At 49.5% G+C, this 15,360-nt stretch overlaps 1 protein-coding gene across 2 annotated transcripts; it reads left to right on the forward strand.

Annotated features, from left to right (window-relative positions):
- The first annotated feature begins 2,338 nt into the window (after nt 1-2,338).
- On the forward strand, nt 2,339-12,569 carry fblim1 (filamin binding LIM protein 1). 2 transcript variants are annotated; one of them, XM_056274104.1, is made up of 8 exons: nt 2,339-2,559; nt 3,752-4,126; nt 4,225-4,367; nt 8,663-8,753; nt 8,871-9,040; nt 9,632-9,810; nt 11,365-11,485; nt 12,056-12,569. In XM_056274104.1, exons 2-8 carry the CDS (start codon nt 3,784-3,786, stop codon nt 12,164-12,166), a joined length of 1,158 nt encoding a protein of 385 aa, XP_056130079.1. In that variant the 5' UTR covers nt 2,339-2,559; nt 3,752-3,783; the 3' UTR covers nt 12,167-12,569. The 2 variants fall into 2 exon arrangements, with proteins under 2 accessions (XP_056130079.1, XP_056130078.1); XM_056274103.1 differs by lacking the exon at nt 2,339-2,559 and adding an exon at nt 3,105-3,305.
- Nucleotides 12,570-15,360: the final 2,791 nt, after the last annotated feature.

A 15,360-nucleotide genomic window follows, 5' to 3' on the forward strand; every position in this document is an offset into this window, starting at 1 on the left:
TAATACATCACATTGTTGCTGAACATTCAATAATGGACAACATGGACAAATAATACATTTTGCATCGAGCATAGTCGTTATATGTTTCTCTGTGCTGCTATGGCACATCTACCCTAAATCCAACCGGATCAGTCCAAACCGGCACTACAGATGATAGATTAAAGTGGGACCTGAGGGGAATATAACCCAGCAGCACTGTAAACAAGGTTGAATGGCTTTGGGGCCATTGGCAGACAGTGCGCTTTTGTCAACAAAGTATACAGATGACGAAACAACATATACCGAGGTTACGGTTTGGGAAATCAACTTTCTTAATTCCTTCTACCCATTCCTTTCACTTATACGGATAGCATCCGGATGTGGGCCACTTCCGGCAATGATGCAGCATCGATGGCCTCCTTCTGGCCCTGACAAAATGGATGTGAGCCTGAAGCGGCCCACATGTATAATAGCAAATATGGCCCAAATATGCCAAATCACATGTGGGCCTTTTTTGGCCAAGATGTGTTCTCGGCAACATGTGATCTGGATGTGACCCTGAAGTGGCCCGTGTGGTAAATGGTGAATATGGACCAAATATCACAAAACAACTATGGGCCACCTTTGGCAAACATGTGGCACATGCGGCATTGCTATGGCTTGGTTCTGGCCCAGATCCGGCAAACAGGAGCGGACCGCCCAAGTGCCATCATTCCACACGGTAAGTGGGCCGGATGAAAGTGCCGGTGTGGGACGGGTCCGGGCCACAGCAATTTTGCTATCTGGGTATGGCATATCTACCCTAAATCCAACCGGATCAGTCCAAACCGGCACTACAGATGATAGATTAAAGTGGGACCTGAGGGGAGTATAACCCAGCAGCACTGTAAACAAGGTTGAATGGCTTTGGGGCCATTGGCAGACAGTGAGCTTTTGTCAACAAAGTATACAGACCACGAAACAACATATACCGAGGTTATGGTTTGGGAAATCAACTTTCTCAATTCCTTCTGCTCACTCATCTATAGCGTCGCAACACCACATTTCACACACGTCAAAACTCACGTATTTCAGTTAAAGGGGGCTCTATTTTGTCATGTTTGATAGCGATGTTTTGGTGAAAAGATAAGCTGTTCAGCCCGCTGAGCACAAGAGTTTTGGCGTCTGTGATGAAGGTTTTAGGTGTGGGGGGAAGGGCTGTAGAAATGTGGAGGATTGTGTCATCATTAGACATGCTCCTTCCTGCAGCTGTGACATCACTGCAGCATTCCATTCCCCAGGACCCCCCCCTCCCTTCACCCCCAACAAGTTTTCCCCATTCTGTGCCCGGCTTGTCTCCACTAAAACCCTCTCTCACTCGGCTTTCTTTCATAAATTCCTAGATCACTTTATTGTTCACAGTGACTCACCCCCCACCCCCACCCACCCCACCATCTTTTTTCCTGCGCAGATATATATATGTATGTATTTTTGGGGGGGTTAATCTAACATTTATCCGCATTCCACTTTGTTGTCGCGTCCTCCTCCTCCTTTTTGGCTCCATTTGGGGCCGTGACCGCCGCAAGGTTAGGCTTTAGAAAATTCCGAAATATCTGCTGATCAGCAGAGCTGATTTTGCCAGACGCTCTGCTAGACCCTGTTTACACTTGGTTTTAAAATGCGTTTTGGGCGATCGGGTCACAAGTGGACAGCGGGACACGTCGCCGTTTACACCCGTGTCTATGCCGCGTCTCCAAATGCGTTCTGCTGACCACGTGTGATCAGACGAGTTCGTTACGGTCTACGTCACTTCCGCTACTCGGTCAAAGGGCCTCAGTCAAGCGCCAGATTTGCCGACTAGCTGTGAAAACAATAGCTAATGTTTGAAGACGTTTCAAGCACTAATATACTACACGTACGGACTATTCCAACTGTTGAGACTGACAGGACCGATTCTTCTGCCTAGATGGAGATTAGGCATCTCGTTTCACTTGTACTCCAAGCCACGCACACTCTCCTCCCCCAAAACAACCACCACAACCTGCACTGATGACGTATTTCTTGTCGGGGACGCACCAGGACGCATTAGTGTTTACACTACAAAAGATATGTGGTCAAATGCGTCCCAGACCACCCCGGCAAGTGGTTTGAGTAAGCGGTTCGCAGAACGTTTTGGTGGTCGTTTACACTTGTGTTTAGCGCTGTCCACTTGTGATCCGATCGCAACCCCCCCCCCCCCATTTTAAAACCCAGTGTAAACGGGGTGTCACGGGACAGGACAGCAAACACAACAAGAGCAGCTGGTCCGTGGCTCTCGCGGACAACCGCTCGCCGCTTCTGCACCCCACGCCCCCCCCCCCGGTTCTTCAAGAAGCGCCATCTCCCTTCTCTGAACAATGCCGTGATTCATCGCACTGTAATGCACTTTTGCTCAATCACTGGTTGGTTTTTGGGTGCAAACGCTGGCTGGGAGCTGAGCGCTCCGATTCGACAGAAGAAGAAGAAGCAAGTCTTCCCCCGTTGTCACCGGCGAGCACGCGGCACGCCGGAGCCGCGCGTCAAGCGAGGCGTCAGCACGAGCTATGATCTGCAGCGCTGATAGTAAGTCGAGGCTGAAGACTGACGCGATGTAATGGTGTGTGTGGGGGGAAGGGAGAAAGGAAAGAGGGAGAGGGGGGGAAAGAAGGCAGACTCGCTGAGGGAGGTAGGGAAAATGAAAGCTGGCAGAACAATATGAGAGAGGGAGGGGGGACAGTTTGAGATAGAGATTTTGGTGGAAAAGGCAGGTACGGTCACATCCTGTGGGATTTGTAAAGATAAAGGGGTGGAAAGAGGGAGGAGGAGGGGGGCTGAGCGGCCTCTTTTCTACGGGTGTGGGTGGGTGAGCAGTTTGCGTATTCCTCTTGTTCTGTATTTTGCTGAAGTTTGTGTGACTATCTGTACACATTCCAGTGTGTTCTTGATTGCACAACCGTCGCCACTTAGTGTGTGTGTGTGCGCGCGCGCCCTTGCCCTCCCAAGTTCTCATACTGTACGCGTGTGTCATGCTGTTTTACTGCGGTTCGCCCGGGATTAACTGTTCACCTTTTACGGCTGGGAGAGAGGTATTGTCCTTCAGCCAGGGAGGGAGGGAGGAGGAGGGGTTCGTTGGAAGAGAGAGTTTGGGGGGGGGGGGTACAGAAGGAAAAGGAGTGGCTTTCTGTAGATAGCTGCCTTTTCCAGCAGAGTAAGTCCTCTCAGTGGCGCTTAGGAGGGAAAACAGAGCAACCAGAAGAGTGCGAGATAAGGCACAAAAGGCAGCGAGAAGAAAGGCAGCCAGCGAGCCGACCACACCGTTTTCCGCCCAGGTATGTAAAACGGCGTATCTTCAGCCCGCCGGCTGTGTGTGTGTGTGTGTGTGGGGGGGGGGGGCTCAGAGCCAGCAGGATACCTCACATTCATGCAATGTACCTTTTAAAAGCAGTTATTGTGGTTCAATGAGCGTTGTGTACGTGTTGGGCTTTTGTGTGTTTTACGGTTCTGCTCATCCAGGAGAGCACTTCGAGACCTGATGTGTCATCAGAGTTTATCAAGAGGGTGTGTACCCTTTAGTCCAACAGCCTCTGAGACAGAAGGACTAAATGTCTGACACAGCACTTGCTTTCAGTTCACCCTAGCCCGGTTGCTCCCAACGCTTTCACCTCGGTCACGGTGCACTGCTGTGATGTGTGTCGGTTTGGCTGTGTTCTGACAACGCTATAAACCAGAGTGCCACACGCTCAGGAGTCTGTCTGTCTGTCTGTCTGTCTGTCAGTCTATATGCATGTGTGTATGTGTCACTGAGGCATGGCATCGGCAGCTTCACCGAAGAGGATGGTGTCCTCCGTCTTCATCACTCTCGCGTCCCCTTACCGGGCCACCGTGACGCCGCAGCAGCACACGCTCCAAACCCACAATGCCCCCGCGAGGGATAAACGGTACACCGCCGTGCGAGTCGACCCGAGCGGCAGCATCCACGCGCACAGCCAAAGGTACTGGAACGACAGTCGCTCGTCTGAGCCCCACGGCGGCAGAGACGGCGCGAATCAGACTGATGTAGCGGCTTTGGACCAGGCCCAGGCTCGCAGCCCCACGGCCGCCCGCCCCGGACCAGTCAGAGCAGAGCTGCAGAGGGACGGGGGAAACGAAGGTAACTGGGGACAGACGTGAATAAGGAAATCTGTTACTCTGGATTAATGACCTTAACTTGACCTTATGGTCCTGTTTTCTGCATTTTCTCCCGAGCAGAGGTCTCTCCTCCGGCTCCCTTGCCGCCCTCGTCTCTACAAACAGGACTCGCGGAGGATTCAGCTCCTGCGCGACCCTCTCCTGCAGAGGAACCTCTCTCCTCCCCTCTGTCCCGAGGCCAAACACCACTTTACAGCAAACAGGTATGCGGCGGCGGCTTTGGCTCGCAGTAATACTTCCTCCGGCCGACGTGTGTTGCTTTTATCCTGACCGTTTTGTACTTCGCTCAGCCTCGAGGAACGCAACTCTCCGCACCTTTCACAGAGGCAGTATCACGCTGAACACTGACTATAAGGAATGATCTGCGAAACACGTTACATAAGTGAATAAAAAACATATGGCGAAATGACACAAAACCACATTGTGGCCTTGTTTGTCTGGAGACGGTTATTCAAAACTGGCGATAATCTCAACACAAAACTTCACTTCACTACAGCCCATGTCACTGTAGAAGCAATGAAATCACACAGTGATCAACCCGGCTGAACTGGGGGGGGGTTCGGGGGGGGTGGATATAGTATATGCATGGAGCCTTTCCATTTCTTGGTCATGAGGGAACTGGTGTATTTGCTGAGAGCGCCCACAATGGCTCTGGCCCCCTTCAATAACAGGAGGTGCGAGCTAGTCCATCTCTGGCCAGGAGAACAGGAAGGAAGATAGATATCTGTATCTGTACTGTTGTGTGGTCTGAATAATCCTGTACACACAATACCTGCTATGCATACACCGTTTGTGATTTCATTGTGTCGAATAATGGACTTTCAGTGTAAACTTTGTGATTATCTCATCCTTTAAGGGTTTCTATATGGTGGATTTTGTGTGTAATTAATGCGAACTCCCCCCCAAATAGGTGTCAAATGAGATAATTATGCCTGCAAAGATGTGGCAGATTGTGACGGCTGAGGTTCCTGTTCAAAGAACATTGAATCATTTCATGTGGATACAATGTTTACTGACAATACGGCGGCATAACGACCCAAACCAGCGATCGGTTTCATGTGCAAATTACCGTGGCCATTAACTAGAGTTTCAATGGCCGTGTGTACTATTCACAGAGGATTTGGGAATGTTTGCAATCACAGCATTGTAAGTTGGTGACAGATGTACCCTCAGACCCCCTCAATTCAGAGATGGTTGTTCCCTCTTCACATAGATAGCCTCTTCTTTTCTTTTTTTGCCATTTCTGCTTTATTTGACAGTAGAGAGAGAGACAGGGAGGGCAGGGGAGAGAGAGAGGGGATGACATGCCGCAAAGGGCCCGGGCCGGGATCGAACCCAGGCCGCTGCAGTAAAGACACAGCCTTGATAGTATGTGGTACGCGGTCTACAAGGTGAGCCACTGGGGCGCCCCATAGATGACCTCTCTGACTCCCTGTTCAAACCGGCATTCCTCCCTATCAAGGATGTGCACATCCTCATCCTTGAAAGAGTGGCCACTGGCCTGTAGATGGTGTAGACTGTGGAGTCCTGGTCTGTAGATGGTGTAGACCATGGAGTCCTGGTCTGTAGATGATGTAGACTATGGAGTTCTGGTCTGTAGATGGTGTACACTATGGAGTCCTGGTCTGTAGATGGTGTAGACCATGGAGTCCTGGTCTGTAGATGGTGTAGACTATGGAGTCCTGGTCTGTAGATGGTGTAGACCATGGAGTCCTGGTCTGTAGATGGTGTAGACTGTGGAGTCCTGGCCTGACGTGTTAGCTCTCCTGTGTTGTGCCATCCTCTTGGCCAGCGTCTGTTTAGTTTCCCCAATGTACAAGTCACGTCAGTCCACCTGGCACTTAGCAGCGTACACTATATTGCTTTGCTTGTGCCTGGGGACCCGATCCTTGGGGTGGACCAACTTCTGATGCAGGGTGTTTTGGGGTTTGAAAGCAACTGAGACACGGTGTTTGGAAAATACGCATCTCAACTTTTCCGACAGTCCCACCACATACGGACTCACCACTGGTTTACACTTGGGCAGCTGTTGTCCTTCTCCTCTCTTCGACTGGCTGGTGCACTGTTTGGGCATCTTCCTGGCTTTGACAAACGCCCAGTTGGGATAACCACTCTGAACCAGGGCCTGTTTATTATCCCCTCCCCTTTCTCCCCAATTGTGTCCAGCCAATTGACCCGCTTTTTCAAGCCGTCCCGGTCGCTGCTCCACCCCTTCTGCTGATCCGGAGAGGGCTGCAGACTACCACATGCCTCCTCCCATACATGTGGAGTCGCCAGCCGCTTCTTTTCACCTGACAGTGAGGAGTTTCACCAGGGGGATATTGTGCATGGGAGGATCACGCTATTCCCCCCAGTTCCACCTTCCAGGCGCCCCAACCAACAAGAGGAGGCGCTAGGGCAGCGACCAGGACACATACCCACATCCAGCTTCTCACCCACAGACACGGCCAATTGTGTCTGTAGGGATGCCCGACCAAACCGGAGGTAACACAGGGATTCGAACCGACGATCCCCATATTGTTAGGCAACAGAATAGACCGCTATGCTACCCAGACGCCCCCAACCAGGGCCTGCTGAATGTGGGATTTTCCCCTCCCCCGTCAGCTGTGTTGGGGGGGGATATTGTCAGCTCGGTGGTACAGCATCCTGATCACTCCTAGGTTGTGCTCCAGTGGATGATGAGCATCGAACCTTAAGTACTGATCAGTATGTGTTGGTTTACGGTAAACATCAACAATCAAATGTCCCCCATCACCTACTGCAATTTCAGTCTAAGAAGGCTAACTTGTCATTTTTCTCATCCTCCCTGGTGAACTTGATGTGGTTGTCCACCGAGTTACTGTGGTGGGTGAAATGTGGTGCATCCTGAGATTTAATTTTAACCCAGGTGTCGTCCACAAATCTGAACCAATGGCTAGGTGGTGCCCCCGGATAAGACATCAGAGCCCTCTTTTTTCCACTTCCTCCACTACAGGTGAGACTGGGGAACCCATAGCACACCCATGCCTCTGCCTGTAGTACTGCCCCCTGTATGAGAAGCACGTGGAGTGAAGACACAGTTTCAGGAGCAGACACACTTGGTCAGTGTTAAGGGCGGTGCTCAGTACATCTGTCGCCATCTTACAATGCTGTGATTGCAAACATTCCCAAATCCTCTGTGAATAGTACACATGGCCGTTTTAACTCTAGTTAATGCTCACACCCATATTTGCATGTGAAACCGATCGCTGTGTTACGTAACTGTGTTGTTTATAAGGGTGGGGATACCTGCAGTCAGTTGAGACTGAAGAGGTCACTTATGCCCCTTTTCCACTACATGGTACCGGCTCAGCTCGACTCGACCCGACTCGACTCGACTCGCAGAGTGTCGTTTTCTATTACCGTAACAGTACCCCCCTCGGTGGAGCTGGTCTGCATCGATTTGGGTACCCGCTCCAGTTTTTTTGGGACCTCAGCAAAGGTGGCACCAGAAAAGTGGTAACGGTCACCAAATTACTTTCCGGCAATGGAAAACCAGAAAGTTGAGTCGAATTGAGCTGGTGCCATGTAGTGGAGAAGGGGCCTTAGATGAGTGATGAAACGTTTCTTTCAATAAACGTTGTGTCCAGATGAACTGATTCAACTTCCTGTGATTTTCTTACCTGGATTATTGAGCGTGCATAAAGACGTTATAGTTCCTCTTCGTGGTTTGGGTATTGTAGGGCTTCAGCTTCGAATTTTTGTAAATGCAAGTGTGAAAATATAAGAGCGTAAAATTTACTATGGCGCTGATGCTTATGAAATGTATCTGCACATAAAATGCGGGCAAGTCTACTGCCAATATGTATTTGCAGTGGCGGCTGGTGCTACAAATTTTTTTGGGGGGGGAGGCGCAATTTACCTCGGCGCAACACACCTGACAGCTGCTTTAATGTCCACACAGTCACAGAGTTATTAAGAAGGACAATGTAGCCTATAGATTCTATCGGGGTTCGTAGACGGCGGATTATTGACAGTCAAAACGAGGCGTGGTGGTGGGTGTGAACATGATTGACAGCCACGAGAATTGTCTGATCATGTTAGATCAAAAAACATTAAAACAATACCAATTCGCTGACAATAAAAGTGGGAGTGTCTGGGGTGCCCCATGGAACATCTGAAGAAACCAATCAGACAGCAGCCTCAGGTCACCGGCTCGCCACAAGTTCGAGGGCTTACATAAGGTACGGTATGGCTGGCGCCCCTCACCCAGGAAGTATATGTATTCAGACAGAAATAAACCAAATGCCATTTGGAACCAATATTTAATGCTGCTGACAGGCGCTCACAGACTGAAAACATAATTATTTGCATTATACAACTAAATTATATTTAACTTGTCTGTGAATCTCTTGATGTTTGGAGGAGGCGGCGCCCGGCACCCCGTACTAGCCAGCTGCTACTGTGTATTAGTGGGGCATTTGTTAATATCTTTCAGTGCTATTCATTGGCACGTTATTGGAAATGTTCTACATTGCAGACAGAGACCAGAACAGTGTCTAGTGAGGGGGGTGAAGAACAGCCCCAACTGGCTCCCGGCAGTGATCAGCTGATGAGTCCAGACAGTCGTGGTAAGGGTTTCTCTCCATGCATTTTTACCACTCATGTCACACACAATTCATCTCTGACAACATGCATGTTGTAGCATGCAGGCTTTGACATGTAACGTATGTGGTCTTTCTCACCAGAGGTGTGCGGGTTCTGTCGCAAGAAAGTGGCTCTTGCTGAGCCTGCGATAGAGGCCCTGAACAGGACCTACCATGACAGCTGCTTCCAGTGCAGGCAGTGCCAGGCTCCTTTAGCTGGCAAACTGTACTACAACAAGGCAGGAGTCCCGCTCTGTGAGGACTGCTACCAGGTAGAGACAACCTCAAAGCTGCTTTGATCAGGGCGTCTGGGTGGCGTAGCGGTCTGTTCCATTGCCGACCAACATGGGGATCGCCGGTTTGAATCCCCGTGTTACCTCCGGCTTGCTCGGGCGTCCCTACAAGCACAATTGGCCGTGTCTGCAGGTGGGAAGTTGGATGTGGGTATGTGTCCTGGCCGCTGCACTAGCGTCTCCTCTGGTCGGTCGGGGCGCCTATTCAGGGGGGAGGGGGAACTGGGGGGAATAGCGTGATCCTCAATAGCACTACGTCCCCCTGGTGAAACTCCCCACTGTCAGGTGAGAAGAAGCGGCTGGCGACTCCGCATGTATCGGAGGAGGCATGTGGTAGTCTGCAGCCCTCCCCGGATCGGCGGAGGGGGTGGAGCAGCAACCGGGATGGCTTGGAAGAGTTGGGTAATTGGCCGGATACAATTGCCCCCCCCCCCAAAAAAAGCTTTGATTATGAGGACACGATCACAATGCCATACCAATGCCATACCCTCTTGTACAAAAATTTTTTTTTTTTAATCATTACATCTATTTGTCTGTCTCCCTCCCTTCCTCTCTCCCTCCCTCCTGCAGGCCAGTCTGGACCTTTGCTGGGCATGTGGTGAAGTTATCAAAGATAACGTCATCCGTGCACTGGAACGAACATATCACCCCCCCTGCTTTACATGTGCAACGTGTCACCAGCCAATCGGGGAGCAAAGATTTGCCCAGGGAGAAGTTGGGGAAGTTTATTGCCTCCAGGACTACTACAGGTACAAACAACCCTACACCCAAACAAACAAACAAACAAACACACACACACACACACACGTATTTCCTGTGATCAGACAGCAGAAAGAAAGAACAGGCCAAAGTACTAAATAGAAATTGCTAGAATCTACATTTCCTGTGTACTTCATAGAATTGAAGTTGTCTTGAAAGCAGCAGCAGAGGGAGCTAGTTGATCCAGCTGTAGGAGGTGCAGTTCACAACCCTAATCCCCCTCGGCACCTGGGAGTTTGAGCTCCTTCCACCCAGTCGGCATTATGAAATCCACCCATCCATCCTTTATCCAAACCCCTTTCCCTGCTCTCGGGGTCGCGGGGATGCTGGAGTCTATCCCAGGCAGGTGGAGAGACACCCTGGACAGGCCGCCAGGCCATCACAGGGCCTACACACACACACACACACACACACACACACACACACACACACACACACACACACACACACACACACACACACACACATTCATACCGAGGGGCAATTTAGCACAGCCGATTCACCTGACCTACATGTCCTTGGACTGTGGGAGGAAACCCACGCAGACACGGGGAGAACATGCAAACTCCACACAGAGGACGACCCACAAGGTTGGACTATCCTGGGGCTCGAACCCAGAACCTTCTTGCTGTGAGGCGACCGCGCTAACCACTGCGCCACCGTGCCGCCTATTCTAGCACTGCACCCGCTAAATAAAAACTCTAGCTGCATTTTTGTGAAATGTTTGTTTTTTTCAGCCAAGTCATGGTGATTAAGTATAGGGCTGAATGTTTCAGGTGGATCAGCACACAGTCATCCCACTTCCCCACAGGAAGAAGAGGCCTCATGTATAAAGCATTGGATAATAGTCCACCCAAAATAAAAAATACCGACACTAGACCAGTTGATCTAAGTGCTTACTAGATGGAAGAGAGCAACGATACATTAAAGCAGCCAACGTCAGGGCGTCCGGGTAGCATAGCGGTCTATTCTGTTGCCTACCAACACGGAGATCGCTGGTTCGAATCCCCGTGTTACCTCCGGCTTGGTCGGGTGTCCCTACAGACACAATTGGCCGTGTCTGCGGGTGGGTAGCCGGATGTTGGTATGTGTCCTGGTCGCTGCACTAGCGCCTCCTCTGGTCAGTTGGGGCATCTGAGGGGGAACTGGGGAGGAATAGCGTGATCCTCCCATGCTCTACGTCCCCCTGGTGAAACTCCTCACTGTCAGGTGAAAAGAAGAGGCTGGCGACTGCACATATGTCGGAGGAGGCATGTGGTAGTCTGCAGCCCTCCCCGGATCGGCAGAGGAGGTGGAGCAGCGACTGTAACGGCTCGTAAGAGTGGGGTAATTGGCCAGATACAACTGGGGAGAAAAATGGGGGGGGGGCAGCCAATGGCATTATGTTGTATTTGGAGGAAATTGTTTTTATTTATGATGATAAATCACTCTAATGTCGGTAGTCAATCACTGTAATGTCGGTAGAAAAATCACTGGAATGTTGGTAGTAAATCACTGTAATGTCGGTAGTAAGGTTGTGTTTTCTCAACTCTCTATCTCTGAAGGGAATATGCTCCTCAGTGTTGTGCCTGCAAGCAGCTTATAATTCCAAGAGAAGACGGCACTGACAGCTACACGGTAGAATGCCTGGGACGCTCCTTCCACGAGGACTGCTACCGCTGTGAGGTAGGCATGTGCCGCATACATTTAAGCATGCAACGTGAGGGTGTGCACACACACACACACACACACACGCACTAATAATCAGTGATCTGTAAGAATTCATTCAGATATTCAGTTTTCTACGGGGGGTCCGGGTAGCATAGCGGTCTATTCCGTTGCCTACCAACACGGAGATCGCTGGTTCAAATCCCCGTGTTACCTCCGGCTTGGTCGGGCATCCCTACAGACACAATTGGCCGTGTCTGCGGGTGGGAATCCGGGTGTGGGTATATATCCTGGTGGATGCACTAGCGCCTCCTCTGGTCGGTCGGGATGCCTGTTCACGGGGACTGGGGGGGGGAGATAGCGTGATCCTCCCACGCGCTACATCTCCCTGGCGAAACTCCTCACTGTCAGGTGAAAAGAAGTGGCTGGCGAATCCACATGTATCGGAGGAGGCATGTGGTAGTCTGCAGCCCTCCCCGGATCGGCAGAGGGGGTGGAGCAGAGACCGGGACGGCTCGGAAACGTGGGGTAATTGGCCAAGTACAAAAAGACATTCAGTCTTAGTGTCCAACTCCTTGTTGTGTGCAGGTTTGTCTCATCCAGCTCTCTCCTGAGCCAAACGACCAAGGCTGCTATCCGTTGGATGGAAGGGTGCTTTGCAAATCTTGCCACCTGAGCCTTGTTTCTGCCGAGCACTAATGCCGGGCCTCGCAACCCGGGGCGAGGTGGAACCGGTGAAGAAGTGACAGGAGTCCTGCTTCAACAAGACAGGAGAGTCTCTCCTGTGCATCTTCAGACTTTCGGACGGGGACGTCGCAAACTTTCTTTTTCAACAGAGTAATCTCTATGAGTGGTTGTTTTGGCAATACATAGCTCTTGTTAATGTGCCTCCTATTCCTCTTTCATACGTGATAATTTTGCACTCTTTTTAACTCACAACAATATGCACCAAAGAAATGTATTCTTCTAAATCCAACTCTCATGAACAATGTAGTAAGCATTTTCTAAATCCTATGTAGGCTATGTTTTAAAAAAAAACTGAACCAATATATTTCAATCAGTGTATCTTTTTATAAGAAAAAAAATAAACTAATATATTTTACCTAGAGTGTAGCAGCATCTTTCTACTGACATACATTTCCAGATTGAAAATACAAGGTCAGAAGCTTCTGGTTTAGAAGAATGGTCACAGTTTCCTCCACAGGTACCAGCATCTGCTTCACTTGTAGCCAGCTTTCATTGGTAATGTCAATCAACATCACTTCTCTTGTACAAATGTAATGACCACGGATGACTAGACTCGCTAGCCCTTGGCTAACGGGTCGGACCCTTTAGTCGACTGGTTAACGTAGCCGCCCAGGGTTCGTGTCCCACCTACATTGGTGTCAGAAGTGGGATGGTGAGACCGTGAGGCCATCAGAAGGGCGTTCACCCAGGGGCGAGAAGGAGCTGGTATGCTGAAGTGAGGGGACGCGCTTCCCGAAGGAGTGGGGTAGTGTAACGACGACTCGCTAGCCCTTGGCTAACGGGTCGGGCCCTTTAGTCGACTGGTTAGCACAGTCGCGGGCAACCCGGGTTCACATCCCGGTTGCCCCCTGGATTCGCTATGCAAATGTAATACTTTTTCTAAACAAAGAACACGTTTTAATTAGTTCACTCATAAAAACACCCATGACAGCATTTAATATACTGTCAGGCAAAGGAGTTTTGGGTTTAAGGCTGGAGATATTAGGTTACAAGTACACTCAAGTACGCCGTAAGTTACTCCACCGTACTAACAGTAGTGAAAGGGGCAGTTAAACTCACTTCAAATACAAATAATTTTTTAAGCAGAACACAGTCTGTTTCATTAAGCAGGCTTACAGTAATGAGGACTTATAACACACTGTAAGGCAGGGATGTCTTTATGCATGCTCAATAATCCAGGTAAGGAAATCACAGAAAGGTGAATCAGTTCATCTGGACACAAGGTTTACTGTGAGAAACGTCTCATCATCTAAGTGACCTCTTCAGTCTCAACTGACTGCAGGTATCCCCACCCTTATAAACAATACAGTGGCATAACAGCCAAAAACAACCCTCAGTTTTATTAGCAAATTATTGTGATCATTAACTAGAGTTTCAATGGCCATGTGAACTATTCTCAGAGGACTGGGGTGAAAGATAGCGAAGGGATCCATTGGGACGGCTTTAAACTATCCCTGTTCCCTAACATGGTGAAGGATGTTGCTGAGAGGAGGAGGCAGCTCAACAAGGTCAGAGAGAAGCTCCACATTTGGATGTTCGCTTCATGTTGGCATACCCGGCTGTGCTTCGCTTTACATGGAAGGGGGAGAAGGTGAGCTTTGCGGATCTTCATCCTGCTGTCTGAACCGAGTTAACGGAGGCTAGCTCTGGTCAAAGCTAGACTGGAGGGCAAGGAAGACAATGTCAGCAGTTGATGAACAATTTTCTTCTACTGTATCGGGCCCACAGAAGGGACACACGAACATGATCAAGAGGTCAAGACTGGAATGGATACTTGAATTTGGAACTGGACCGGAACACTAATTTCACTGTAGATGTATGTGTCTCTCATTTTTCAGAGAGAGCTGCTTAGTAGTCTGTTGCCCTGTGATGGCCTGGTGGCCTGTCCAGGGTGCCCCCCTCCCCGCCTGCTGCCCAATGACTGCTGAGATAGGCTCCAGCATCCCGGCGACCCTGAGAGCAGGATAAGTGATTTGGATAATGGATGGATGGATGGATGGATGGATGGATGGATGTGTGTGCGCACGGAGCATGCAGGACTGTCTAGACATGACCGAGTTAGTTGCAGTATTAGTGGTTGTGAGTATGGCCCGTAGCCTAGGTATTTATACAGGTACGTATACAGATAGTTATTTTTCTCTTTTTTATTTCTACAAGAACAGCGACTTTGAGCTGGTTAATAAGCAAGCAGTATGGTGTTAAAATGAGGATTCGCTTCTAGGTACGTTTGGGTAAGACGTGGTAGTAGTTATGACATGGCAGTGAAGTGTATCTAAGATGGGGTGGGGGGCGTTCTGTAGGGATTTCCACTTGTTGCGCCTCACGAACCATGTATGGGTGGGGACATCCTTTGGAAATAGGGAAGGTTGAGGGAATTGGGGGGGGGTTAGTTTAAGTGTTCCTGTTGTTCATTATGGTTTGTACAGGACAGAGTTTTATGTGATATGCACAGCACAAGAGATGGGTGTGGGCGCTCTCCTCTCATGCGGGCACACACTCGATTAAATGCTAGATAATAATACGTAGCCTAATGGCTAAATATATAAAGTTGATTACGTGGACTATTAACAGATCCCAGAATCCTATAGAAAGAAAAAAAGTGGTTGAGTCATTTGAAACCTAACAAAGCAGATGTAGGCCCGATTCAGGAGACACACATGGAGGGCAAAGAAGCAGACAAACTTAAGCGTGACTGGGTATATAGGGCAGGTGTTTCATAATCCGTTTTCTAGTAAAAAGAATGTGGTGTCAATATTAGTGCATAAGAAACTGAATTTAGTTGCACTTAATCAAAAAAAAAAGGACGACGAGGGCAGGATGATGTGTATACAGGCCATCATATGTGATGTGTATGCTCCAAGCAAAGAGGACGGTAATTTTATTCGTATGGTTAACAAGACAATAGGAGGAATTGAGGAGGGCCAAATGTTGATTGCTGGGGACTTCAACCAGGTACAAGATGCCCAGTTAGACCGAACAAAATCTCGTAAAGTTGTGCCAAGGGATAGACTAGCTATACATTTGATGATGAAAGACCTTGGTCTGGTAGACTTATGGAGGTTGGTCAAGCCCCGAGAAGAAGAATAAATCATAAATCATACCCAAGGATAGAAAATTTCCTGGTCTCTAGAGAAATTATTGCGGGA

The sequence above is a fragment of the Lampris incognitus genome, chromosome 2 (genome assembly GCF_029633865.1).
Source record: "Lampris incognitus isolate fLamInc1 chromosome 2, fLamInc1.hap2, whole genome shotgun sequence".
Classification (NCBI taxonomy): Eukaryota; Metazoa; Chordata; class Actinopteri; order Lampriformes; family Lampridae; genus Lampris; species Lampris incognitus.

Coding starts and splice junctions, on each gene's coding strand:
- fblim1 (XM_056274104.1), top strand. CDS start 3,784: ATGGCATCGGCAGCTTCACCGAAGAGGATGGTGTCCTCCGTCTTCATC. Junction 8,754..8,870: donor GATGAGTCCAGACAGTCGTG/GTAAGGGTTTCT, acceptor CTTTCTCACCAG/AGGTGTGCGGGTTCTGTCGC. Junction 11,486..12,055: donor AGGACTGCTACCGCTGTGAG/GTAGGCATGTGC, acceptor TGTTGTGTGCAG/GTTTGTCTCATCCAGCTCTC.